The sequence below is a fragment of the Capra hircus genome, chromosome 9, assembly GCF_001704415.2.
Source record: "Capra hircus breed San Clemente chromosome 9, ASM170441v1, whole genome shotgun sequence".
Lineage (NCBI taxonomy): Eukaryota > Metazoa > Chordata > Mammalia > Artiodactyla > Bovidae > Capra > Capra hircus.
In genome coordinates, this window is record NC_030816.1 from 10,234,648 (window position 1) to 10,260,859 (window position 26,212).

General features: G+C 40.9%; 2 protein-coding genes across 8 annotated transcripts in view; one reads left to right on the plus strand and one right to left on the minus strand.

The window, feature by feature from the left end:
- The window catches only part of UBE3D (ubiquitin protein ligase E3D), a 159,730-nt gene extending 156,620 nt beyond the window's left edge, over positions 1–3,110 (minus strand). The window contains exons 1-2 of one of the 3 annotated variants that reach the window (XM_018052927.1): positions 2,929–3,042; positions 559–629 (exon numbers count right to left, since the gene is read on the minus strand). Coding sequence is in view for 1 of the 3 variants with exons in the window: in XM_018052926.1 (XP_017908415.1) it covers positions 2,929–3,005 (77 nt within the window). In the remaining 2 variants the exon portion in view is untranslated. Of the gene's footprint in view, positions 1–558; positions 630–2,928 lie in introns of all 3 variants that reach the window. The other 2 variants (XM_018052926.1, XM_018052928.1) reach the window with 2 other exon arrangements.
- The window catches only part of DOPEY1 (dopey family member 1), a 114,402-nt gene continuing 96,040 nt past the window's right edge, over positions 7,851–26,212 (plus strand). For 4 of the 5 annotated variants that reach the window (XM_018052920.1, XM_018052923.1, XM_018052921.1 and 1 more), the window contains exon 1: positions 7,851–7,961. The gene's annotated coding sequence lies outside the window, so the exon portion shown is untranslated. Of the gene's footprint in view, positions 7,962–24,096; positions 24,242–26,212 lie in introns of those variants that run through there. The other variant, XM_018052919.1, reaches the window with a different exon arrangement.

Sequence of the window (26,212 nt, forward strand, 5' to 3'; positions counted from 1 at the left end):
AGATGGTTTAACATAAATAGATTTTCCTAATGCAATTCACAAATGTAAAGAATAAAGGGAAAAAACAGGACCATCACAATACGTGCAGAAATCATTACAGAAAATACAGTATCTATTCATGATAAAAAACCTTTAGTAAACCAGGAACAGAAAGGGACTATGCAATGTACCAAACAGACTTTTTCCAAAAAGTCAAAATTATCACACTTAATGATGAGATGCTAGGTATTACTTTTAGGCTTAGGAAAATAATACAAATCATATCATTTACACTAACTGTAAATAGACTAAAAATTCCAATTAAAATAAAGAGATTGTCAGAATGGATTTTTTTTTAAACTCCACTTAGTACAAGCTTTTAAAATTTTGCACATAAAGACACAGGTTGAGAGTAAAAGGGTAAAAAAGACATAACATGAAAACAGTGTAGTCAGCTGATTTCTGACAAATATACTGAGTTATTTCAATGAAAGAAATGACAGCCATTTAATTAACAGTGATGGAACAAATGGAGATATTCTTGAAAAAAAAAAAAACAAAAAAAACTTTGACACCTACCTGATGCCAAATGCAAAAGGTAATTTGACATGATCACAGACCTAAATGTAAACGGTGAAACAATGCAATTCCTAGAAAACAGACATAGGAAAAAGTCTCACGACTTGGAGGTAGGCAAAGATTTCTTAAGACACAAAAAACACCAATTGTTAAAGAAAAAATGGTGCAGTACACTGGACTTCACTATCCTTAAGACTTTCTGTTCATCAAAAGGCACTATTAAGAAAATTAAAAGGTAAGCTACAGATAGGGAGAGAATATTCTCATACTCACAGGCACAAACAAAAAAGATTTTATCTCCAGACTATACGAAGAACTCTTTAAAATTCAACAATAAGACAACCTGATAGTAGAAGACACTTGAGAAAGGAACATACATGAATGACCACAAGGCAAATGAAGAGGTGCCCAACATTATTATTCAAGGAAATACAAATTGAAATGACAACAAGATACTACTTTAATCCACTAGAAGAGCTAAAATCCAAAACTGACAACACTAAATGCAGACAAGAAAGTCAATTGGTTGGAATTCTTCTTTTTTTCCTGGCTAGAGTATGACCTGGTATAAACAGCTTTGGAGAACACTTCCTTCAGCAGTTTCCCATTAAGTCAAGTCATCTAGATGGCACCAGTTACAAAGAATCTGCCTCCCAATGCAGCAGACACAAGAGGTATGGATTTGGGTCAGGAAGATCTCCTGGAGTAGGAAGTGGCAACCCGCTCCAGTATTTCTGCCTGGAAAGCTCCACGGGCAGAGGAGGCTGGTGGGCTACAGTCAATGGGGCTGCAAAGAGTCAGACACGGCTGAGCACATACCCTATGACCCAGCACAAATACAACAATGTACAAGTTTTATTCATAATAAGCTGGCTTGAGAATCACACAAGATATCCAGCAAAAGAAGAATGACTAATGAATTGTCATATATTCATACAGTGGAAAACCACTTGGCAGGGGAAAAAAAAAAATGAACGGACTATTGATCCATGTGATAACATATTAACAGATGAAACATGAATCTCAGAAACACAGTAGGAGAAAGCAGAAACAAACAAGTACATACTACATGAATCCATTTATGCATGAGCCAAGAAATGGCAAACTGATCTTTGCTGAATGAAATTAGAATAGTAGTTACTTTTGGGGTTGGGGCAATCGTCTGCTGATAAATCTCAACAGCCAGAGAACACTAGGGACGATGCAGGAGTCCAGCAACATTAGGTTTCTTAACTAGCTTAAAGAAGGAAGAGTTATCCCTTTGATGAGGGGAAGTAAGGATGTTGTCTTGTTTCCTTTTGCCTAAGGTTCTGGGCTCAGAATAACTTTACAAGGTGAATTTGAATTGGACATGAAGCACTTATTTGAACTCATGATTTGAGAAAGGGAAAGGCAGGACACAGCAGAAAAAGAGAAAGAAAGAATCCCTATTTTACAACTGAAAAAAATCAAATTAAAGGATTCTACTCTGGTGAAGTAAAGCTAGGATTGAAACCAGTTCTCATGCCAAATCCAAAACCACCACACCGGGTACCTGGCTGGTTTCAGGGAAAGAGAAGGGTAAACACCAGAGTGAAGTCTACCTTCAGAGTGGTTCTGTGTAATCAGCTTCTCAGGATTTTAACACCTAACTCCCTTTACTTGAAACAGTGGTCACAAGGGAACAGCCGAGGTACCATAAAAAGGAGAACACTTTTCCTGAAAGTTTTTTGTCTGTGTATTGAACAGCAAGTTAAACCTTTGCAGATTTCTCCTAGGAACTACAGATATGAAAGAAACCAAGAGCTCCAATAAGAAGCCTGCAACCTTTGCTAGCTGTTCACTGAACATACATTTATTGAACGGGTGCGTGCGTTTCTCTGCATACAGAACAGCTTGTGCAGAAACCAAAACAACAACAACAAAAAGTATATTTACAAAACAGGAAATTCTCATATTAGAACAGATAACCAGGATCCCAAAGGGGCAACGTATTTTTTGCACTGTTTTGTTGGAAGCACGGGGCACTGTCAAAAGCGTTGCACATTAGGGATCCTCAAACTTTAATGTGCATCTGAATCCTGGGAATCGTGAAGTTCCTATTCAGCAGGTCTGCTATGGGGTTGAGACCACGCATTTCTAGAAAGCCCTCCTCGGGTGATGCCGAGATTGCTAGCCGGGAAGACAGTGAGGCGGGGTGGGGAACCGGGGGCGCGCGGTGTGCATGTGTGGAGAGGCTACTCCACTTTGAGGAACCCAGAGGCTCGCTCTAAGCAACTGGAAAAAAGAAAATTCAAAACCCTATCCTTCCGAGGGAGGCGGAGCCGGCCGGGGCGGCGGAAAAGCGAGCTCGGCTGCGCCTGGGAGGCCAGACTCCACCGCCCGCCTTACCCCAGGATCAGCAGCGCGCTCTGCAGCCGTCTCCGCACCTCCAGGAACACGCGCGCCTCCGCTGCAACCGTCGCCATGCGGGCGCTCAGCCGGGAGCTCCGGAGACCCGGCCACCGGGGCCGGAAAGCGGCTGCACATGCGGCTCGAGCAGGAACCGCGGCCGCGGCGGCGGCGGGCCTCAAGGAGCCGGAGCTCGGGTGCCCGCCCGCCCACAGCGCCACCTGCCGGGCGGAGAGCGCGCCGCCGCGAGGATTCCATCAGCGAGCGTGAGCGCTTTCAAAGCCGGCCTTAGGGTCAGAGCTCAGAGAAAGGTGGGCAAGGGGAAGCCAAACTGTTCTCCCACTCCGCTTCTAAAGGGCGCGACCTGATGCACCAGGCTCCCTGGAAATAACCTTCAAAGTCGGACCCCAGAACACTGCTTTGGGTAGCTTGGGGAGAGATTAGACTGGACGAGAGGGGTCTGTATAGGCAAGCATTTATCCGCAGCAGAGTCTAGAGCCCAATTCCCCACCCCAAGCGCACTTTATCTTGATTTTGGTTTTGTTTTAATGAACTAAAGTCTCTCTGGTTTTGTTTTTCTAAGTCCTGGTCTGTGTTTGATAGTTCTCCTCTGTCTTGAGGGAACAAATGTCCAGGACTGACTTAGCTGCAGCTTTTCAATTTAGACCAAAAGGCTCCAGAATGGAAAGGGTTGCGAAACTGTGAGAAGTTCTCTGTTGTCTATGCACAAGAGAGAGTGTGGTTAAATCCAGTGTCATGAAGCTCAGGATTAAGCATTCCCATAACCTGTGTTCTTTTGTTTCTGCTGTTTTATTTTCTTGATTGAAGTATAATTGCTTTATGATGTTGTGTTCGTTTCTGCTGAACAACAACCTGAATCAGCTATATGTGTATGTGTGTGTGTGTGTGTGTGTGTGTGTGTATATATATATATATATATCACCTCCCTCTTGAGTCTCCCTCCAATCCTACCCCTCTAGGTCATAACAGAGAACTGAGCCAAGCTCCCACTAGCTATACAGTTATACAGCTGCTTCCCACTAGTTATATGTTGTATCATCAAAAACAAGATAGCATATGTGTGTGTGTGTGTATGTTAGTCGCTCAGTTGTGTCCAACTCTTTGCAACCCCACGAAATATATATGCATGTGTGCATGTGCGCTCAGTGGCTTCAGGCATGTCCCACTCTATGCAACCCCATGGACTGTAGCCCTCCAGGCTCCTCTGTCCATGGGATTCTCCAAGCAAAAATACTGGAGTGGGTTGCCATGCCCTCCTCCAAAGGATCTTCCTGAACCAGGTATCAAACCCGTGGCGTCTCCTGCATCTTCTGTATTGCAGGAGGATTCTTTATTACTAAGCCATCCAGGAAGCCGCATACACACACACACACACACACACACATATAGAGAGAGAGAGTCACATTTACATAATATATACTGTGCTGTGCTTAGTCGCTCAGTCATGTCCGACTCTTTGTGACCCCATCGACTGTAGCCCACCAGGCTCTACTGTCCATGGGGATTCTCCAGGCAAGAACACTAGAGTAGGTTGCCATGCCCTCCTCCAGGGGATCTTCCCAACCCAGGGATTGAACCCAGGTCTCCTGCATTGCAGGCAGATTCTTTACCATCTGAGCCACCAGGGAAACCCAAGAATACTGGAGTTAGGTAGCCTATCCCTTCTCCAGGGGATCTTCCCAACCCAGGAATCAAACCAGGGTCTCCTGCATTGCAGGCAGATTCTTTACCAGCTGAGCTACCAGGGAAGCCCTTACATAATATATATATACATATATATATGTATATATCCACAAGTTTGTTCCTTATGTCTGCCTCTCTATCCTGCCCTACAAATAGGTTAATCAGAACTATTTTTCTGGATTTCATATGTATGTGTTAATACACAGTATTTTTCTCTTTCTGACTCCATGCTATTTGACAGACTTTAGGTTCATCCAGATCACTACAAATGACCCACTTTCATTCCTGTTTATGGTTGAACAATATTCCGTCATATATGTGTACTGCTGCTGCTGCTAAGTCGCTTCAGTCGTGTCCGACTCTGTGCGACCCCATAGATGGCAGCCCACCAGGCTCCTCCATCCATGGGATTTTCCAGGCAAGAGTACTGGAGTGGGGTGCCATGTACATCTCCTTTATCCATTCATCTGTAGATGGACATTTAGATTGCTTCTATGTTCTGGCTTTTGTAAATAGCGATGCAGTGAACATTAGGATACATGGTTTTCTCAGGATATATGCCCAGTAGCGGGATTGCTAGGTCATTTGGTGGTTTTTAGTTTTTTAAGGAACTTTCATACTGTTCTCCGTGGTGATTGTATCAATGTGTATTCGCTCCAAGAGTGCAAGAGTTCTCTTTTCTCTGCACTCTCTCCATAAGCACTCCTGTAACTTTTGAAAAGAGGAAGATGAGAATGACTCTATATGTACATTCCTACTCTTGACTTTTGCAAAAGTAAAAACTGACTCAGAGAAATCTGTAATCTCATTGTTACTGTTACTGGCCAGGGTTCTTGGCTTCCTTACTGAATAGGAATTGACCTGAGGCCAGACAAGAAATCCAGGCAAGGCTGTACTGGGCCCCCTGTTGCAGGAAGAGGGAGTGGTCTCCCACTTTTTGGTCTCTTTGTATCTTTTGTCCAGAATTTGCCCTAACTGCCCATGCACACAGCTACTTTTAGTCCCATATAGTTTGTATTTTGTTGCTGGAGGAGAGGTGTGCCCAGGTGCAAACACTGCATTACTGCAGCAAAGGATCCCAGGTCCCAGGCCTGTCTCACTACTGGAAGATGATTTTGGAACGTTTGACCCAGTAAACGATCTAGTATAATGGAAGTACTTGCTGTTGCTAAGTGGCTTCAGTCGTGTCCAACTCTGTGCGACCCCATAGACAGAAGCCCACCAGGCTCCCCGGTCCCTGGGATTCTCCAGGCAAGAACACTGGAGTGGGTTGCCATTTCCTTCTCTAAACGTAAGTATTCATCATGGGAAAATATTAAAATGTAAGGCCAAGGTAGAATTATAATAATTATTTTAAAACAAGAGGCTTAAACAAAAAAACAAACAATAATTACTTGTATGTAGAAAATTGTATTGATGTTTATTGATTTTCCATTTTATCATTTTGAAGTCATAATTATTACACACTGAACATGTTAATTTGAGTATTTTGTAAGCAAATAATAAAGTCATATTCTGATACTAGTTTATGACATTTTTTCCTAAAATCCATATTTGAAGATATTAAAGTTTATTGTTTTGCCTCACAAATTCCTGTATCCATCAGAATAATTCAAAATCATGGATGAAGGTAACAGCGCAGTTAGAAGAAGTTTACTGCTATTTCATCTCAGTGATGACAAAATATGATGGTCTTGATGGAAGAAAATTTCACATATTAAGAAACATGCTGGCTTATACATGATTTAACTGGAACTTTAGGCTAACCAAAACCGCCTATTTGTGGCCTATTAAATATGCACTGGGGATATCCCTGGCTATCCAGTCATTAAGACTGCTTCCACTTCCGTGAGCACAGGTTCAATCCCTGGGCAGGGAACTAAGATCCCAAGTGCTAACTGGTATAGCCAAAAAAAAAAAAAAAAGCATCATACATCTACTTCAACCATTAAAGTAAAAAATGCATTAAAAAATTGAGGATTTGTGGTTCAGACATTCCAAAGGGATCCAGGTGGCCACCATGAACATGGTTTCAGACATGTGCTTGTATTACTGAGAAATTTTCTGAACTGTATCACATCCAAGGACACCTAAGCCTTGCTGCTAGCAGCTGCCAGTTGCAAATTTATAATCTCAAGCTCTCCTCTTGTAACTATGTAACCATTTCAGACTTCAGTCAACCCTCACATAACAAGCACCCTTTTTGCCAGCTCCAATCCTAATTATTGACAAATATCTTATGATTTGGGGGCCTTCTGCCTTTATAAACCACCCCCATTTTGCAGTCCAGTGGAATATAATTCAAGTGATTCTTGAATCTGTCTCTCCGAGGTTATGGTCATCAATGTGGCTTAAACAAAACTCTTTTCTCTTCCTTATGTATATATATATGCTATACTAATTTATTATTTTTCTCCACTATTTTGGCTCCTCCTATCTTCCACCTTTAATGTTCAAGGCTATTAAGTGCTCAAGTAGTAACATATATTGAAATATGTAACATTCTTTCTTTTTCTTTTCTTTTCTGGTGTGTGTGTGTGTGTGTGTGTGTGTGTGTGTGTGCACTGGGCCTCTTGCAGGATCTTAGTTGCTAGACCAGGGCTTGAACTTGGATCACTGCAGTAAAAGTACAGAATCCTAGGCACTGTACCACCTGGGAACTCCCTATGTGACATTCTTAATGTAGCATTCTCTTCACAATTGATGTTTGATTATTTTTAAGAATTGTTATATTTGATATATAGTCACACATTTGCAAAAGAAACCATGTTGACCCTACACTTTAGGCACCAGGGTGCAGCTCTCCTTGTAACTACGTGATTCTCGAGTTCTGCAATCAGAAGAGCTCCTAATGTGATAGCAACTATTTGCTTTCTAACTTCCCAAGTCTTTTAACCTCTCTAGGTTTGGAGGTCCTCACATGAAATATTGAGGAATCAGTTAAACAATTTAAATAAACACTTAAATCATTACTTGAAGAATATTTAAAAGCTATTTCCAACTCCTAGCATCCCTTCCATCTCTCCATCCATCCTGATGAGGCTGGCACCGGCGAATGGAAAACACCGGCTACAGGTCTACTCCGTTCATTGGTGGCGATGGACCGCTTCCGCGACAGTCCGCTTGAGGGCGCTGCGGCGACAGCGAGCGCCGGGAGGCGAGGAACGGACCGGGGGCGGGGATGGAGGGCCGCGGACGTCGACGCCGGCGTGGGCGCGGGCGCGGTGCACACTGGGAGCTGTCACTAGGCCGTCTGGCTCCCGACCTCCGTGTCGCTGCCGCGGTTGCCAGGAGAGCGGCGCCGGCAGGAGCGGCCGAGCCCCCGGCAGGTAACAGCGTCCCCGCCCCGCCTCCCCCAGCGCGGCTGCGAGGCCGGGCCTCCGGCCCGGAGCGGCCTCCTCCGCCCGGCTCGTCCCTGAGCCGCTGGGACGCCCGGTGGGTCCGCCTGCGGTAGCGTCGGGGGTGTTGCCGCCCGAGCCCCGCCTGGAAGCCGCGAAACCCGCCGGCCGGCCGCCCCGCGGTTTCCAGGAAGGCGGGACTGGCGGGCCGGGGCCGGGCGGCGGCGGCGGCGGCGGCGCGAGGGCGGGCAGGGGCCCCGGGGGCCGGAGGCGGGGCCGGGGCGTCGGGTGGCCGGGCCGAGCCTCCTGCGCAGGGGGCGCGCGGTACGCGGGGTTGGGGCGGCGGTCGCACCTGTGTGAGCAGATCGCGCGGACTCACTTCTTTGTTGGAATCGAGGCAACATCATACTGTCTCTTGCATCTAGGGGGGGTTCATGATTGAAGAGACGAGAATGCCCGCCCTGGTTAATAGTCCATGTAGGGGGTGGGGGCTGGAAAGGAGTGTAGAAGTTTATTAGAGGAAGTCACATTAGTCATAAGGAAGTTGTTAATAGGCATCACCTTTGATTCCCAAGCCTTTTAAAGTTGCACCATAACAATAGTCACTTGTTAGTTTTCCTTCATTCTCGCCTACCCAGGGGAGGGAAGGGGAGTAGCGCACAACTACTCTTTTACAGCCAAGTACATTGTGTTTTGGTTATTCCTACACTTTCAGAGTTCTGTGGGGTTGAGAAAGAAAGATGGGAAAAATCTGATTTGGAGACTGTAAAGCAGTCAAAACATTTTTTAAAATAAATACAAAAAAGATAGGAAACTGAAGTTTTTGCCTGACAAGTAAGCCCTGAACTGTAGAAAGACAAAGATCCCTCAGTTTTGATGTTGTTGGCTGTCTTGATGTAGACATTATGTCTTGTGTTTTGCTGTTGATTACATGTCAGTTTTATGTGCTGACTGTTCACCTGATAAACAACGGCGATTTCCTTGAGCTGACAGGAGTTATAACTAGAGTAAATTAAAACCAGTTGTAATACAAATGCTTTCTTTTAAAATGATTACTTTCAGCTGCTCAGAGCTAAATCATTCCCCAGAATTTAGTAGACAATAGCAGATCTCCGGGTGACCCTGATTATTAGGAGCCAGAGACTAGATTGTAAGAAGTAAAAATATCTAACTTAATACACAAACCTGGAAATGTAATGCTGCTGCTGCTGCTGCTAAGTCGCCTCTGTCCTGTCCAATTCTGTGCGACCCAGAGACGGCAGCCCACCAGGCTTCCCCCATCCCAGGGATTCTCCAGGCAAGAACACTGGAGTGGGTTGCCATTTCCTTCTCCAATGCATGAAGGTGAAAAGTGAAAGAGAAGTCGCTCAGTCGTATCCGACTCTTAGCGACCCCATGGACTGCAGCCTACCAGGCTCCTCCGTCTATGGGATTTTCCAGGCAAGAGTACTGGAGTGGGTTGGAAATGTAATAGTGTAACCAAAATGTAAATATAAAGTGAAAGTGAAGTCGCTCAGTCATGTCCGACTCTTTGCGACCCCATGGACTGTAGCCTATCAGGCTCCTCAGTCCATGGAATTTTCCAGGCAAGAGTTCTGGAGTGGGTTGCTGTTTCCTTCTCCATGGATCTTCCCAACGGAGGGATCGAACCCGGTTCGATCTCCTGCATTGCGGGCAGACAATTAAATGTTTGAGTATATGCAGTCGAAGAAGTCCTGTTTGGTAGGTAAACTACGGGAAAGAACTCTGTGGCCTGGGAAGGAGAGATTTCATTCAAGACCTTTGTTCTGCTGACCGGGTGTTATCTCTCTAGGCCTCAGTTTTGTCATCTAAGAGAATTTCATAGAATCAGAGTTTTCCAAACTGTTTTCCCTTACAGCCTCCAAACAGAGTTCTGTAGCAAATAAAATGGGAGCGTGCATGTCCTGTACTTAGCTGCTCAGTCGTGTCTGAATCTTTGCAACCCCTTGGACTGTGGCCCGCCAGGCTCGTCTGTCCTTAGGGATTCTACAGGCAAGAATACTGGAGTGGATTGCCATGCCCTCCTCCAGAGGATCTTCCCACCTCACGGATCAAACCTGTTTCTTCTGCACCGTAGGCAGATTCTTTACCTTATGAGCCACCAGGCAAACTCAGTATGGAAGGACATTGGTTTAAATCAGGCTTAACTTTTCATTTGCTTTTAACCACAAGACTTCTTAGAACCAACCACAAGACTCCTAGCTCTACTGTGCTAATACACACAGAAACTTCCAGAGGGGAAGCTTCCAGGGAAAGGTTATCGAAGCATTTCTCAAACTTAGGTGGCCAGAGGGTGGCTTTTATCATGGCCAACATGTTTACATCTCCTGGAGTATAATTACGTAGAATACCCATTTGAAAATTACCGTAGTTGAGCAGAGTCCCCTTTCATCTCTAAAATTTCCTACATTATATGCTTCTGTGGCCTTCAGCTTAAGCTTGCGAGAGCATGCAGGTCAAATCCCAACTCACTAGACCAAAAGGCTTCTGTTTACCTTAGTACTGTAACAAGGATTCACATAGGTTACTGTGAGCTTTAATGCATTAATTTACGACAGAAGGGCATCTTCTTTTTTCTGGCCTCTTGATGCTTCTCTATAACGATAATTACCTCATTTTGGAATTTGATTTTATGGTTAAGTTATTGATCTTATTAAAAGTGGCATTATAAAGTTTTGATAAGTAAAGCCTTGTTGATAATGGCATTGTTTTTACTATGATTACCCTTTCTAGTACGTATTCTTAAAAACTATGAAATGTGACAAAAACCACGTGAAATGTACTTAATAACTAAATAATTTTAAGAGCTAGATCTCTGGAAAAAGTTAAAGGTTACAATGTAAACTCTAAGATGGTTATTTCTAAATTGCTTAGGAACAAGATGTAAGTGTTGAATACAATCTGCAGTTCTTTTGTTAAATTCTGTCCGGTGTCAGCAGCACGCAACTAGTATGGCTGCTTCTGTCTATTCCTTGTTAGTTTGTTAGGGGTGAGTACTGCTAATGTGTTAATGTGCTCTTTTGTTTGAGCGGATGAGGCACGGTGCATTTAATAGGCAGGCCATAATTTTTGTAAGTTCTCTTTCTGAGAAGAAACTCTTAAGTAGAAGTAGTAGTTGTTGTTCACTCGCTCAGTCAAGTCTGTCTCTTTGTGACCCCAAGGACTGCATTGTAGCACAACAGGCTTCCCTGTCCTTCAGTATGTTCCAGAATTTGCTCAAACTCATGTCCATTGAGTCAGTGATGCCATCCAACCATCTCATCCTCTGTTGCCACCTTCTTTTCCTGCCTTCAGTCTTTCCCAGCATCAGGATCTTTTCCAGTGAATCAGCTCTTTGCATCAGGTGGCCAAAGTACTGGAGCTTCAGCTTCAGCATTAGTCCTTCCGATGAATCTTCAGGATTGATTTCCTTTATGATTGACTGGTTTGATCTCCGTGCAGTCCAAGAGACTCAAGAGTCTTCTCTGGCACCACAGTTCGCAAGCATCAGTTCTTCAGCATTCAGCCTTCTCTGGTCCAACTCTCACATCTGTACATGACTACTGGAAAAACCATAGCTTTGACTAGACGGACCTTTGTTGGCAAAGTGATATCTCTGCTTTTTAATGCATTATCTAGATTTGTCATAGATATTCTTTCAAGGAGCAAGCATCTTTTAATTTCGTGGCTGCAGTCATTGTCCACAGTGATTTTAGAGACCAAGAAAATAAAGTCTGTCACTGTTTCCACTTTTTCCCCATCTGTTTGCCATGAAGTGATGGGATAAACTTAGTTTCAGATGCCATAAACTTAGTTTTTTGAATGTTGAGTTTTAAGCCAGCTTTTGTACTTTTCGTCTTTTACCTTCATCAAGAGGCTTTTTATTTTTAGTTCCTCTTCGCTTTCTGCCATTAGGGTGGTGTCATCCGCTTATCTGAGGTTATTGATATTTCTCCCCACAGTCTTGATCCAGCTTGTGATTCATCCAGCCCGGCATTTCTCATGATGTGCTCTGCATGTAAATTAAATAAGCAGGGTGACAAAATACAGCCTTGATGTGCTCCTTTCCCTATTTGGAACCAGTCTGTTGTTCCATATCCGGTTCTGACTGTTGCTTCTTGACCTGCATACAGATTTCTCAGCAGGTTGGTAAGGCGGTCTGGTATTGCCAGCTCTTTTAAGAATTTTCCATAGTTTTTTGTGATCCACACAGTCAAAAGCTTTAGTAGTCAATGAAGCAGATGTTTTTGGGGGAATTCTCTTGCTTTTTCTGTGGTCCAGCAGATGTTGGCAATTTCTGCCTTTTCTAAATCCAGCCTTTACATCTGCAAGTTCTCGGTTTACGTACTGTGGAAGTATGGACTGCTATTTTTGTGTACAGCTTTTATTGAAAATGTATTGTATGCAAGTGAGTACTTTTGATCCCCTTTGCCAAATTGGGATTTCCCTTCTTGTATTGTGTTCACCTCCCCTTCCCCAAGATATCCAAGCCTGAAGCCTCAATGACTGTTCATTGCATAGGTCAAAGATACAGCATCTCACTTACCAAGGAAAAATTTACGTGTAATAATGTGCACTCCTTTTATGTGTACATTACATACACACTCATGTAACCACCACCACAATCAAGATTTGGAACATTCACCCACCACTGAGGCCTGTATTGTTATGTCTTTGTTCTCTTTGAATGTCTCCCTGTTGCTACATGTGTAAATCATAACTATTAAGTTCTAGCTCAAGTGCCACTTTGTGAATCTTTTTTGCCTTCTTTCTGACTTTCAGATTTACATTTCTTTGAACATTTTTTTCTATCCTTCATGATGGCAAAACCAATGGCATGCTTATAGTAAGCACTTATATTTGTTGATCAAATGGATAAGTGTGGTATTTCTCAAACTTGATTAAATCATTCTTATATCATCTTCAAACTTTTGACCCAGGTCTGCATACATCCTGTATTTGTTGTGTTGTTCAGTGGTTACGTCTGTCTGACTCTTTGTGACCCCATGGATGGCAGCACGCCAGGCTTCTTTGTCCTCCACTATCTCCTGGAGTTTGCTCAAATTCACGTGATAGCTACTAACCGTCTCATCCTCTGCCACCCTCTTCTCCTTTTGCCTTCAGGCTTTCCCAGCATCCAGGTCTTTTCCAATGAGTCAGTTGTTTGCATCAAAAGGCCTGAGTATTGGAGCTTTAGCATCATCCCTTCCAGTGAATACTTTCTGTATACTTATTTCATATTTATCAGTGGAATTAACATAATTTTTAAAGGAAACTTGAAGTAACCACCATAAATAAAAAACAGGTATCTGAGACATCCTGAAGTAGTCAGAGGAGCTGAAAAAGAAGGAAGGGAGAATGACTTCCTCACCTGATTCAGTGTCACTTAACCCTGTCCTTGGGCACCATAAAATCTTCTCCCTTCTGATTGGTGGGCAAAATTGGGGAGATACTGGATTAAGGGCCTGAGAATCCCTTAGAATTTTATTGGTGAAAGAATTGGAAAATAAAGCCTCAATTGCAAGTTAAAAGGTGCACTTAGTTTTGTCTTTGTATTGTGTTTTTAAAGTTAATCGTGATCATACTTGAATTAGATGTCAGTTTTCTTAAAAAATGTCTATGTTAGTAATGTTAATTTTATAAATAAAATACCTTTTTGTTAATATGGTACATTAGCTTTAAGCTAAACCTTTGAATAGAGAGATAAATCTCAATTTAAAACCAGTTAAAGCCCTTTATGGTGCCTCCCTAGTAACTCAGTGGTAAAGAATCTGCCTGCTAATACAGGAAACATGGGTTCTATCCCTGGTTGAGGAGATCCCCTGGAGAAGAAAATGGCAACCAACTCTAGTATTCGTGCCTGGGAAATCCCACAAACAGAGGAGCCTGGTAGGCCACAGTCCATGGGATCGCAGAAGAGCTGGACACTACTTAGCAACTAAACACCACCACCATGAAAGCGTTTTATATGATGCACTGATGATTGTTGATTGAGGAGTGATGAAATGTTAATAATGTGTTTGTCTGGCAAAACTCCTGTAAGAATAGATGAGAGAATAAACTTATACTAGGCTGTGGTCTCCTCTGCTGCTTTCTCTCGTCAGTTTCCTTGTTTGAGCTGTAGCTTTATATTTCCATCCTGCAGAAGACATTTCCAGCCTCTCTTCTTCTGAGGTAATGAGAAAGTCTCCTCTTGTATGGAGTTTTACATGAAGAGGCAAGGAAAGGAATTCCCTGCTCTTGTTCTGTAGAGGACACTGTGCATCTCAACAGGTGAGGTTATGTGGCGGCATAGATGTGTGTGACACACTCAGTGTTTAAATTGCCAGAGTTTTGTGTTCATGAACAACAAATTCAGGAGAATAGACTTATTTAGTTTGGTACTACTGTTTTCCGAAAACTGCTTTACCTGACTGGTGATACTAGGCTTATCAGAACAATAACTTGGTGCTCAGTCAGAGGTCAGATCACTGTTAATTGAAAGTTCTGAAGTACAACGTCAATTTGAAAATAAGACAAGAGCACTTTGGATGAATATTTTTATTTCATAAAAGAGCCTTCACCCAAGCAGGAAGTTTCTTTTCTGTGTCTGTACTATAAAATTAAGCAGCATAATAGAAGCAGTGTAGATAAACTGTTATCATTTAAAAGTGACAGTTGACTATAGTCTGAAAAACTACAAAAGCACACCAGGTTGGTCCTTTGCATTATATACATAAACTCCATTGTACGCTTATATTTCCAGGTGGTTTTGTTTGTGCTGTTATATTATGAAAGGTACTGTGAAATATCAGCCACAGCTCTCAAGATATGTGTTACTGCCATTATATTTTCCAGGTGGCTGGAGTTTTGGTTATTCTGGTTTTATTTATTCATTTTTTGGCTGCATTGCATAGCATGCAGCATCTTAGTTCCCCAAACAGCAATCAAACCGTGCCCCTTGCAGTGGACCCTTACAGAGTCCTAATCACTGGACCGCCAGGGAATTCCCTGGAATTTTGTGTTTTTATACCACAAATGCCACCCCAGTCTGCAGTTAGACTTTTTGCTTATATTCAGCATGATGCTGAGTTATCACTTGACCCAGTGGCTTTTCATACATGCTTATCATGTCTTACAATGTGTCTCAATTTTTTTGTATTTATTTCTATTTTTTATTGAAGTAGTGTTGATGTACAATATTATATAAGTTACAGGTGCATGATATAGTGAATCACAGTTTTTAAAAGTTATATTCCATTTATAGTTATTTAAAAATATTTAATATATTCTACATATTGTACAATAAATCCTTGTTGATTATGCCATAGCTACTAGTTTGTACCTCTTAAATTTCCTGCCTCTGCCTGTATTGCCACTCCCCTCCCCCTCTCCCGACTGGTAACCATTAGTTCTCTGTTATCTGTGAGTTGACTTCTTTTTTGCTACAGTCATTAGTTCGTTGTGTTTTATAGATTCCTCATGTAAGTGCTACATAGTACTGTCTTTCTATGACTTGTTTCACTTAGCCCAGCACCCTCCAAATCCATCCATGTTGCTGCAGAAGGTAAAATTTCATTCTCTTTTGTGGCTGAGTAATACTCCATTGTGTATATATCCCACATCTTCTTTAACCAGGGCTTTCCTAGAGACTCAGGTGGTAGAAAGTCTGTCTATAATGCAGGAGACATGGGTTCGATTCCTAGATGGGAAAGATCCCCTGAAGAAGGTAATGGCTACTCACTTCAATATTCTTGCCGGGAGAATTCCATGGACAGAAGAACCTTTCAGGTTACAGTCCGTGGGGTCACAAACAGTCAGACATGACTGAGCAAATAACACTCTTCTTTCTTCTTTAACCATTCACCTGTTGATGAACACTTAGGTTGCTTCCATATCTTGGCAGTTGTAAATGCTGCTATGAACATTGGGGTACATGTATCTTTTTGAATCAGTGGTTTTGTTTCTTGAAGATACATACAGGAGTGGAATTGCTGGGTCATATGGAGCGACTGAACTGAACTGAACTGATGGTAGTTCTATTTTTAGTTTCTTGAGAACCCTCCATTCTGTTGTCCATAGTGGCCGCACAAATTTACATTCCCACCAACAGTGAGTAAGGGTTCCCTTTTCTCCATATCCTCACCAGTGTTTATTATTTGTGTTCTTTTTGATGAAAGTGATTTTTACAGGAGTGAAGGGATAATCTCATTGTGGTTTTGATCTTCATTTCCCTGATGATTAACAGCGTTGAGCATCTTTTCATGTGCCTGTCGACCATCTGCATTTCCTCTTTGGAAAAATGTCTGTTCAGTTCTTCTGCCCATTTTTTACCTGTGTGGTTTTTTCTTGATGTCATACGAGCTGTTGATATGTGTTGGATGTTAACTCCTTATCAGGTGTATCGTTTACAAATAATTTCTCCCCGTCTATAGTTTGTCTTCATTTTGTGGATGGTTTCCTTTGCTGTGCAAAAGCTTTTCAGTTTCATTAGGTCCCATTTGTTTATTTCTGCTTTCGCTTCTTTTGCTTTAGGAGACAGATGCAAAAAAATATTTCTACAGTTTATGTCAAAGAATGTGCTGCCTAGGTTCTCCTCTAGGAGTTTTATGGTTTCCAGTCTTACATTTAGGTCTTTAACCCATTTTGAGTTTATTTTTATATATAGTGTTAAGAGAATGTTCTAATTTTTTTTCTTTTCCATATAGCTGTCCAGTTTCCCAAACACCACTTCTTGAAAATATTGTCTTTTCTCCATTGTATATTATTGCTTCTTTTGTTATAGAGTAATTGACTATAAATGCATAGGTTTATTTCTGGGCTTTCAGTTCCATTCCGTTGATCTAGGTGTCTATTTTATACCAGTAACATACTGTTTTGATGACTGTATCTTTGTAATATAGTATAAAGTCAGGGAGCATGATTCCTCTAGCTCAGTTCTTTCCCAAGAGTGTTTTGGCTCTTCAGGGTCTTCTGTGTTTCCATACAAACTTTAAAATTATTTGCTTTAGTTCTGTAAAAAATGCCATTGGTATTGTGATAGGGATTGCATTGACTCTGTAGATTGCCTTGGATAGTAAGGTCATTTAATGATGTTAACAGTGTGTCTCCTGACAGATTTTTTTGAATCTTAAAAAACTTTTAAAGTTTCCTGACAGATTTTTTCTCCTGAGGAAAAAAATGAAATATAGTACTTTCTTTAAAGGTAAAATGTCTGTCCTTTTGGAATAAAAATAAATATTTAAGTAACTTCCGTATTGTAAACCACAGTTCCATAAGTGTTACCACCAGATTTAGTCAAGAGTTCACCTGAATGAGGGGTCCTAGCAACATTTTTTTTAACGGCAACTAGCATTTTACTGGGAATCTGTTTTCAAAGAACTGTTCTCCAAGCCTAGCTGATTCTATAATTTGAGGCTGCCTATTTTATGTGACCTAATAACTACTTTTTAAAATGTCCTAAGTTAACAGAGGTTGTGATTTTAAAAAGAAATTTTTTAATTTGAGAATAAACTTTAGTTTTCTGTTGCTACATAACATTATCTCAAAATGTAGTGATTTAAAAGAACAATATAAATCTCAGGAGGGATAAGGGAATGACTTGTGTCTGAGGTCCTGGTTTGAGAACCAGTCATTTAAAGGTTTGCAGTCATCTAAAGCTTTAATTGGCCTTCCAAAGTGGTTCAGCCACACACTGGGAAGTTCTTTTTGCTTGTTGAAGGGAAGCCTCAGTTCTTCCCCACGGTGGCCTCCCCACAGGGCTGCTTGAATGTCCTCTTGGCTTAAAGGTCAGCCTGCCCCAGAATAAGTGATCCAAGAGACATCAAGGTAGAAGCCTGAGTGTCTTTCATGGCCTGATTTTTCACTTCTGCAGTGTTCTATTTATTGTTCATGCTGGCCAGCGGTGGGAGGAGACTGCACAAGAGCTTGAAGATCGTTGCGGCCATGTTGGAAGCTGGCCACCACGTCTTGTAAAGCTAGTGTGCGAACATGTTGCTGAGTGATAAGTGGTACATGCTTACTCTTAGATGGCTGTGCTTTTAGAACAAACGCTCAAAATTAACTTAAAATGCTACTTGAAGATAACTGAACAGAGCAAGTACTTTATCAACAAAATTCGTAGTCTCCGTGGTTCTTTGGTAATGATGGGATGACCCTAGATTCACGTGTAACACTGAAGATACAGAGTCTGTTCATTTTGATTTTCTTATTTCTTATGAGATTAAGGGGGGTAAAAATGCCACATACCACATAGCTGCTCTTTGATGTTCCTCCGGGATTTTATTCATTCATGTACCTTTTTAAAAATTAAGCTTATTTAATGCCACAAATAGGGAATAAATCATATGATTTTAAAAGCATTTAAAAAGTATACAGTGAAAAGTCTTCCTCTCCCTGGCCCCCATCCACCCAAGTTCCTGTGTGACCTCCAGGAAATAATCAGCTTTACTATTTTCTTATATGTTCTTTCAAAGCTATGTCAAATGTATGCAGATTATTTGAATATGTATTTCCCATTGGGGGGGGTGTGTGTGTGTGTGTGTAAATTGAAGCATGCTATATAAACAGGGTTTCCTGGTGGCTCAAACAGTAAAGTTTCCGCCTGTCATGTGTTTTTCTGTTCTGACCAAGTCTTGGCAGTTTTTGAGAGACGACAGAACAAATAGGACTGGAGTGCATTTCCTGTTAAGTATATTTGTAGCAGGGCACTTCCCAGGTGGCTCAAGTGGTTTAGAACCCAGCTGCCAATTCAGGAGAAATAAAACACCCAGGTTTGATCCCTAGGTTGGGACCCACTCCAGTATTCTTGCCTGGAGAATCCCATGGACAGAGGAGCCTAGCGGGCTATCATCCACGGGGTCGCAAAGAGTCAGGCGTGACTGAGCAACCAAGCGCATTCTGTAAACACTATCTATTCTGCACTTTGATTTCTTTTAGTTGATATATTTTGGGAACATTTTCTAAATCAATTAGACTTATTCTTTTTACCACTTGAGTATATTCTACTATCATTCAGTTTTTAATATTTATTCGTTATTTACTATAGGTCAAGCATTGCTTGGAGCTGGCAATGGAAAAGCTAAAATGATAGGTAAAGACCGTATTAAAGGGATTAACATCCCTGGGAGTCACAGTTTAATTACAGTGAAACAACATAAGTTCTGTAATGGAGGAGATACAGTGTGTAGTTGGAGTCCACAGGAAGGAATGGTGTATTTGAATGTTGGAGAGGTGTAATGGTCAGGGAAGACTTTCCAAAGAAGGTAAAATCTGAGGCCTGAAGAGTGAGTAGGTACTAACCAGGTTAAGTTGTGATTCAGTGTTTCAGGCAGAAGGAGTTTTTTAAAAAGACGTTGTAACATATTACAAAGCTAGAGTAATCAAAACAGTGTGATACTGGCATAAAGACAGACTGGAAACCAGTGGAATAGAATAGAAACCCTCGAAATAAACCTTGGTCAGATGATCTTTAGAGAAAAATTGTTTAATTGGTATAGAGTTGCAGTTATGCAAGATGAAAAATTTTGAATTGCACAGTTCAAATATTCTTAACAACACTAAACTGTACCCTTAAAAATCATTAAAATGATAAATTTTATGCATTTTTACCACAGTTGAAAAAATGACATTAAGCTTTTTGAAATGTAGCACAGGTGCATTTTTAAATACTGTACTGTCATGTAAGCCATGTTTCCAGATATCAACAAATGATGCTGATTAAAGAATGAGCCAGGTCAGAAGGGTTAGATCAGAAGGCATCGTGTAGTCATAGCATTTTGAATATAGTTTGATAGAAAAATTTTAGGTGATGAAAAGGTGCACATGACCTATCCAGAGAAGAAATATCGTATTGTAAAACCACCAAGGTGGGAGGGAGCAAGTCTTGAACAGTTGACTAGTGTTAAGGAAAAAATATTCAATGATACTTGTTGAAATGGCAAGGCCAGCTTTATTCAGGCTCATCATCATAGATATGGGGGCAACTGCAGTGAGATTTGGGGCTTCCCAGTGGCACTAGTGGTAAGAACCTGCCTGCCAGTGCTGGAGGCATCACAGACACGGGTCCTGTCCCTGGGTCGCGCAGATCCCCTGGAGGAGGAAATGGCAACCTGCTCCAGTGTTCTTGCCTGGGAAATCCCGTGGACAGCGGAGCCTGGCGGGCTACAGTCCATACCCTCACAAAGAATCGGACACGGCTGTTGATTTAGCACATAGGCAGTGGGATTTTACAGTGAAGGAGAGAAATTGGCTTCAACTCTCAGCATGGGACTTTATCGCTGAGGAGTAGCTGGAGGTCATAGAATGGAAAACCTCTCTTAAGAGAAAACATGAAGGGTAAGAGGGGATTACTTTCACTATGTTGAATTTTTTTAGGATATCACGCCAATACAAGAACCCTGTCAAGCACTGCTATTATTATTATTCTCTGAACATCTTTTTTTTTTTTTTTTTTAACTTTAAACTGAAGTGAAACAGCAGCGGCATATTCCCAGTCACACAAGCTAACAGGCTTCTTGCTGCAGACTGACCAGGATGACCAGCAGTTGGTGTTGAGGATCTTGATCAATATTTAGGGTGACCGGTTATTGAGGGTGAGGGAGATTCTGGTTGAGCTGACACAGCAGTCAAAAAGTACATTCTCCAAGAACAGGCGCAGATGGGCCTAGGAGAAGCTTCCGAACCCTGACCAAAGTTTGGTCAAGCAAAGAATCCTTGTCACTAGGTTTTGCTTATCTAGCATAGAAGTATGAATTATCAGATTGAAAGAATGGGTCTAGTTTATGAAAAGACTGTAGTCGTATGAGTAAGAGCTTGCATTAGCTTTCTAACTGATTGAAAGCCACAATTGTAGCAGTGATAAGAGTACTTCCTGCATGCCGAGAGAGTACTGGACCGAAGTGCTTTTCATGGCTTATAAACTTACTTTTCTAAGCCTCCAGGAGGGAGTAGTATGCTGAAACTGTGTCTTCCTGTATATTAATTGGCTCTTAGAAAGCTGAAGGTAGTGAAAAATAGTTATTGTAATAGTCCAAGTGAAAACTATTCAGGAGCCATGCATGGTTAAAAGGCCATTCTGAAAGATCCTGTCTACCACAGCTGAAGGAAAAAAAGAAAGCTGAATTTGTTGATAGGTTTGAATATAAGGATAGGGAATAAAGCCAAAGCTTGAGCTTGTGTGATTAGGAAGATGCTGCTGCTGTTTTACTTAAGTAGTAAAGTAAAAAAAAAAAAAAAAAAGGGAAAGACATTCAGAGAATAATACTAGCAGTGCTTGACAGGGTTCTTGTATTGGAGTGATATCCTAAAAACATTCAACATAGTGAAACTGAAAGTAAGGAGAGTCTAGTAATAATAATAATGGTTGATAATTTTATCAGTGCTTTGGAGGACACTTAGTTTTTGTAAGTGAAATGAAAGTGAAAGTTGCCCAGTCGTGTTCGACTGTTTGCGACCCCATAGACTGCAGTCCAGAATACTGGAGCGGGTAGCCGTTCCCTTCTCCAGGGTATCTTCCCAACCCAGGGATCAAACCCAGCTCTTCCACTTCGCAGGCGCATTCTTTACCAGCTGAGCCACAAGGGAAATTTTTGTGAAGAGACTCTTAATAAAGATCAAGCCATATCTTATCTTGGCTCTGATTCTATTTAGTGCTTCAGGATTTACCAAGGTATTTAGAGTTAATTCTCTTGTAGAGTAGTAATACCTCAGCAAGGTTTTGTGCTTTCATATATGTCAGCAATACTGTTGTTCTGCTTTTACCTCAACATTAAAACACAAAAGGGAATAAATATTGGAAGAGGTGTAGAGACAAGGCAAATCTGCTGAAGGTAGTACCTCATTTTTCTCTGTGAAGTGTCTTGATATCCTTCAGAGTAGTGTTAGTCTCTTTCCTTTACTGATTGAGGAATTTAATACCTGCAAGGCTACTTACTATCTAGCACCATTCCTTCATAGCTTTGAGCAAACAGATGTGCACAGACACGCTCATGCTTGTGTGTAACGCAAGAGCCTTTTCGTAAGTCCCTCTATGTAAAATGATTGGTTGGCACCTTTGTGCCTGTGTAGTACTTTGATCCTATCCTTTATATGCATAGGCATATGTTAAATTTGCATCTTAATGAGTGTATGTTTTACTCTTCATGATTATACTTTTGAAATAGTTTCAATAAAATTCACAAAGGAAAATAAACCTTACTGCATAGGATTTTTTCCGGTTGGGAAAAAAAATGACATCTTTTTGTATAAGCTATAATATTTGTTTACCGATACTCATGTAAGTTTAAATACATTACAGAAAAATTTGTTTAGTATGTAGTTTACTGATTTTATGTTAATTTGTATGGAAACCAATCTAGTTTAAAGTTGAATTGTGAAGTTAATTGCTGGCATATTGTTCACCAACTTTTAATGCTGAGAACATTCTTATTAAATTACTAACTTAAAAAATTTTTATTTGAAATAATCGATTAACTTAGTATGATGGATTTAATTGAACTGTAAAGATTATTGAGGTGTCCACCTTGTTTCACATCTTTCTTTTAAATCATTGTGAATAGCTTCTCATTTTTATCATTATTGTTCTCATATATAAAAAAACAAGCAGTGTTTTCTTGTGTGCATGCTAAGTCGCTTCAGTCTTGTCTGCGTCTTTGTGACCCTGTGGACTATAGCCTGCCAGCCTCCTCTATCCATGAGATTCTCCAGATAAGAGTACTAGAGTGGATTGCCATGCCCACAAGGGGATCTTCCCAACACAGGGATGAAACCTGCCTCTCTTATGTCTTCTGCCTTGGCAAGTGTATTATTCTGACATTTACCCTCAGGCTGACTTACCCTTGCCACCTAAAAAATTACCCTTTCTTCCTCTCTGTCATCCCCATCAATAGAGAAATCCAGCAGATTTTAATATTAGCAAATGCTAAACTTTAAAAGGGTATATTTTTAAAAAAGCAAACGATAAGTCCCCAGAGCAAAATTTGGTTGTTTGAGATTCTGAGTTTTCAATTATCAACACAACCATTTCTTTTCTATAGATATGTTTAGTACAAATATGATATGACTAAACTAGAATGGGATAGATAATTGAATTGTCAGTGATGCCCACAGGTTTCAAGGAAATGTGAGAAATTTCTCTGAAATACTTTTTTTCCAGCATTTTGAACTAGCGTTTTATTCCCTTACTTAACAGCCCGTAAGCTGTTAATTCCTTAACAGCCCTTAAAGGACTTACATCTCCCTTTCACAAAAGAGAACCAAAATAAATGTGTTTACTGGGTCTTGTAAAGCATCCTTTCGGTGCTTAAATTAATAGAGTTTATAAAATAGAACATACCTCTGATTCAGCAGAATCCATCAGCCCTGAATATCATTAACTTGGGGACAGCCACAGCTATACTGGTTTTGGACACAAAACTCAAACCTGTAGCACCTCTAAGATTTAATCCCAATTGAGAGTGTATTTTTACTTCTTTGAAATTGTTTTCTCAGGCAAGTAGATTGTACATACCATGTGTAGTTGTTGTATACACTGTATATATAGTACATATAGGTACATACATATACTATGTACTGTATTATAGTTCCTCTTCCATTGTAGTCATTTAATGAATTAAAATCACTGTTTTATAGGTAACAACCAAGACAAAACCCTTTTATATCAGAATTTGTAGTCATTTAGCCTTGTAGTTTAATTTAACCCCAATACTGTCAAGATCAAGCAATGAGCTGGGTTGGAGTATTCAGAGTTGAGCTTTAGTCCCAGTGCTTAAGTCAAGGTCTAGAAGGACCAACAGAGGTACTATTATTATATTACATTATTATAGTTTTTCTTTTTTTAAAGAAATAAGTGGAATAGGAAAAGAAAATATTTCTAAAATTGGGGGGAGTTAAAGAGTCAAGAAAGGCTAGATAGCCTGAACAGGCTTTTTAAAAAGAGAGGTTGGATATGCCAGGCAGAAGAATTAAGAGCTGTGATTACAAAGTAGTTCAGAGGGGAGGGGAATGGGAAGGGGGACATATGTATACCTATTGCCAGTTCTGTTGATGTATGGCAGAAACCATACAGAAATTGGCAGAAATCACAATATTGTAAAGTAATTGTCATAAAATGGTTTTAAAAATTTTTTTCAGAAAGATAGTGATAGTGATTAAGGACCAGGTCCAAGATTCAGCCTGCCGGAGTTCTTCCTGATTGCCCCTTTGACTCTCTGTGGACTCAGACAGCAGTGTTCATTTGTGCATGGTTCCATGAGCATGCATGCTTCAAGGCCTGGTTGTGAAGATTGCATGAGGTAATTCATGGAAAAGAGCTTAGTGAAGTGCCTGCCACAGATTAGCAGTAATTAACTGCTAAGTCGGTGTCAGTTGCTATAATTATGTTCATCTTGAATACTCTGTGGGCCGTCTTTATTTCCAGATGTGCTTTGGGGGCAGGATGGGTATCTGTAACTCAAGGATATATGCTTAGTGGTCACTGTTATAGCTCTGTACAGTGTGATGCTCGCGATAGAATCCCAGCTGCTCACGAATGGATCATTTTAAGTTGTAATATGTGCTCACAGTTTTCTATTTTCTAAGTTACTTTTCTTCACGCTGCTTATGTGTCACAAAACTCACAGGATTTAAAGCTACAAGGAACGTTAATATACCACTTTTATAGAATTCAAAGATGTTTTCAACAGATGTATACAAAAGTAAAAAGCAAAATTAAATCAAATTTGCCTGTTTTCACTTTGATGGGATGCTGGGATTTTTTATATCTTAAAGTTTTAATTTTTATAGTTTTTACTGAAAGACAGAAAGCAAAAGTAAAAATATAACTAAACATACACAGAAAGTATGCGTGCATGCTAAGTTGCTTCAGTCGTGTCCGACTCTTTGTGACCCTGTGGGTTGTAGCCCGCAGGCTCCTCAGTCCGTGGGATTCTTCAGGCAAGAATGCTGAAGTGGGTTGCCATGCCCTCCTCCAGAGGATCTTCCCAACCCAGGAATTGAACCCAAGTCTCTTATGTCTCCTGCGTTGGCAGGTGTTTTCTTTACCACTAGTTGGACGGGGAATCCTGGTGTGCTGCAGTCCATGGGGCCACAAACAGTCAACATGCCTGAACTGAACTGAGCACCATTTGGGAAGCCCTGCATAAAGTATAGTAAGGCTCTTTGCAAACTTTTCTTCAATCAGAGATTGGTACCTAATTAATTTTTAAAGATTAGACCTGTAGGAGTATCATACTTGGTGGATTTCCTTTCACAAGGGCTAGAATGGCATCTTCCACATCACGTAGTTATGCCTAATAAAAATGCTTAAACTGAGCTAATTTTTAAATTATAATTGGATGTAGCATGTTTTTTTTTAATAAGTATTCATAGGGGAGTCTTTTAAGCCTTTTAAAGCATGTAATAGTCGTTATGAATATAGTCTGTTTGAAGGGAGTGCGTGTTGGTTACACTGGTTAAATAAATAGAACTGTAATTCTGCTCTTTTCTACAAAGCTTTTCTCAGAGAAACAAAGCAAAATGGTTTGTGAACTGTGTTCACACTGACTGATTAATATATTTATTCAAAGCATTTGAGGGCCTACTACATCAGCCACTTTAATGAGACTGCTGATACAGCAGCGAACGAGGCCAGAAGGGTTCCTGGCCTCGTGACATTTGCATTCCAGTGAGGGAAGGTAGATGGAAACTAGCAAGCAGGACAATTTCAGATGGTAATCAGGGCCAGCAGAGTAACCATGTGATATTCTAGAGTGATTGTGGGCCCCGTGTGGGCCATGGAGAAAGGCTTCTCTGAGGGTTTGATATTACTTGGAGATAGGAAAGAATTTGCCACACACAGAGTTGACCTAAGAATTGCCAGGTGTGCAGAATAGCAAATGCAAGATCCTCTGCAGTGCAAAACTTGTTGCTGTGTTTGAGTTTAAATGTTCTTACAGTGATGCAGTTTTAAAAGATCTCTGACTTCTCTGTGGATGTTGGATTATAGAGCTCAAGAATAGAAGTAGGATTCAGTGGTGTGCTGGAGTTGACATCAACTGGTTAGAAGAATAGGAGAGGAAATCATAGAAGAGGCGGTTATATATTTAGGCTATACCATTTAAACGCTGTTTGAAACTATAGAGCTAGACGAGAGAACTCAGGAGAGAGAGAAGAGAGGAGAGCTCTTGACTGAGCCTTGAGGTATTTCAGCACTTAATAATAGAAAAATAAAATTTCAGTACAGCAAAGGAGCCAGCATAAGACTGAAAAAGACTCAGCTCCAACTT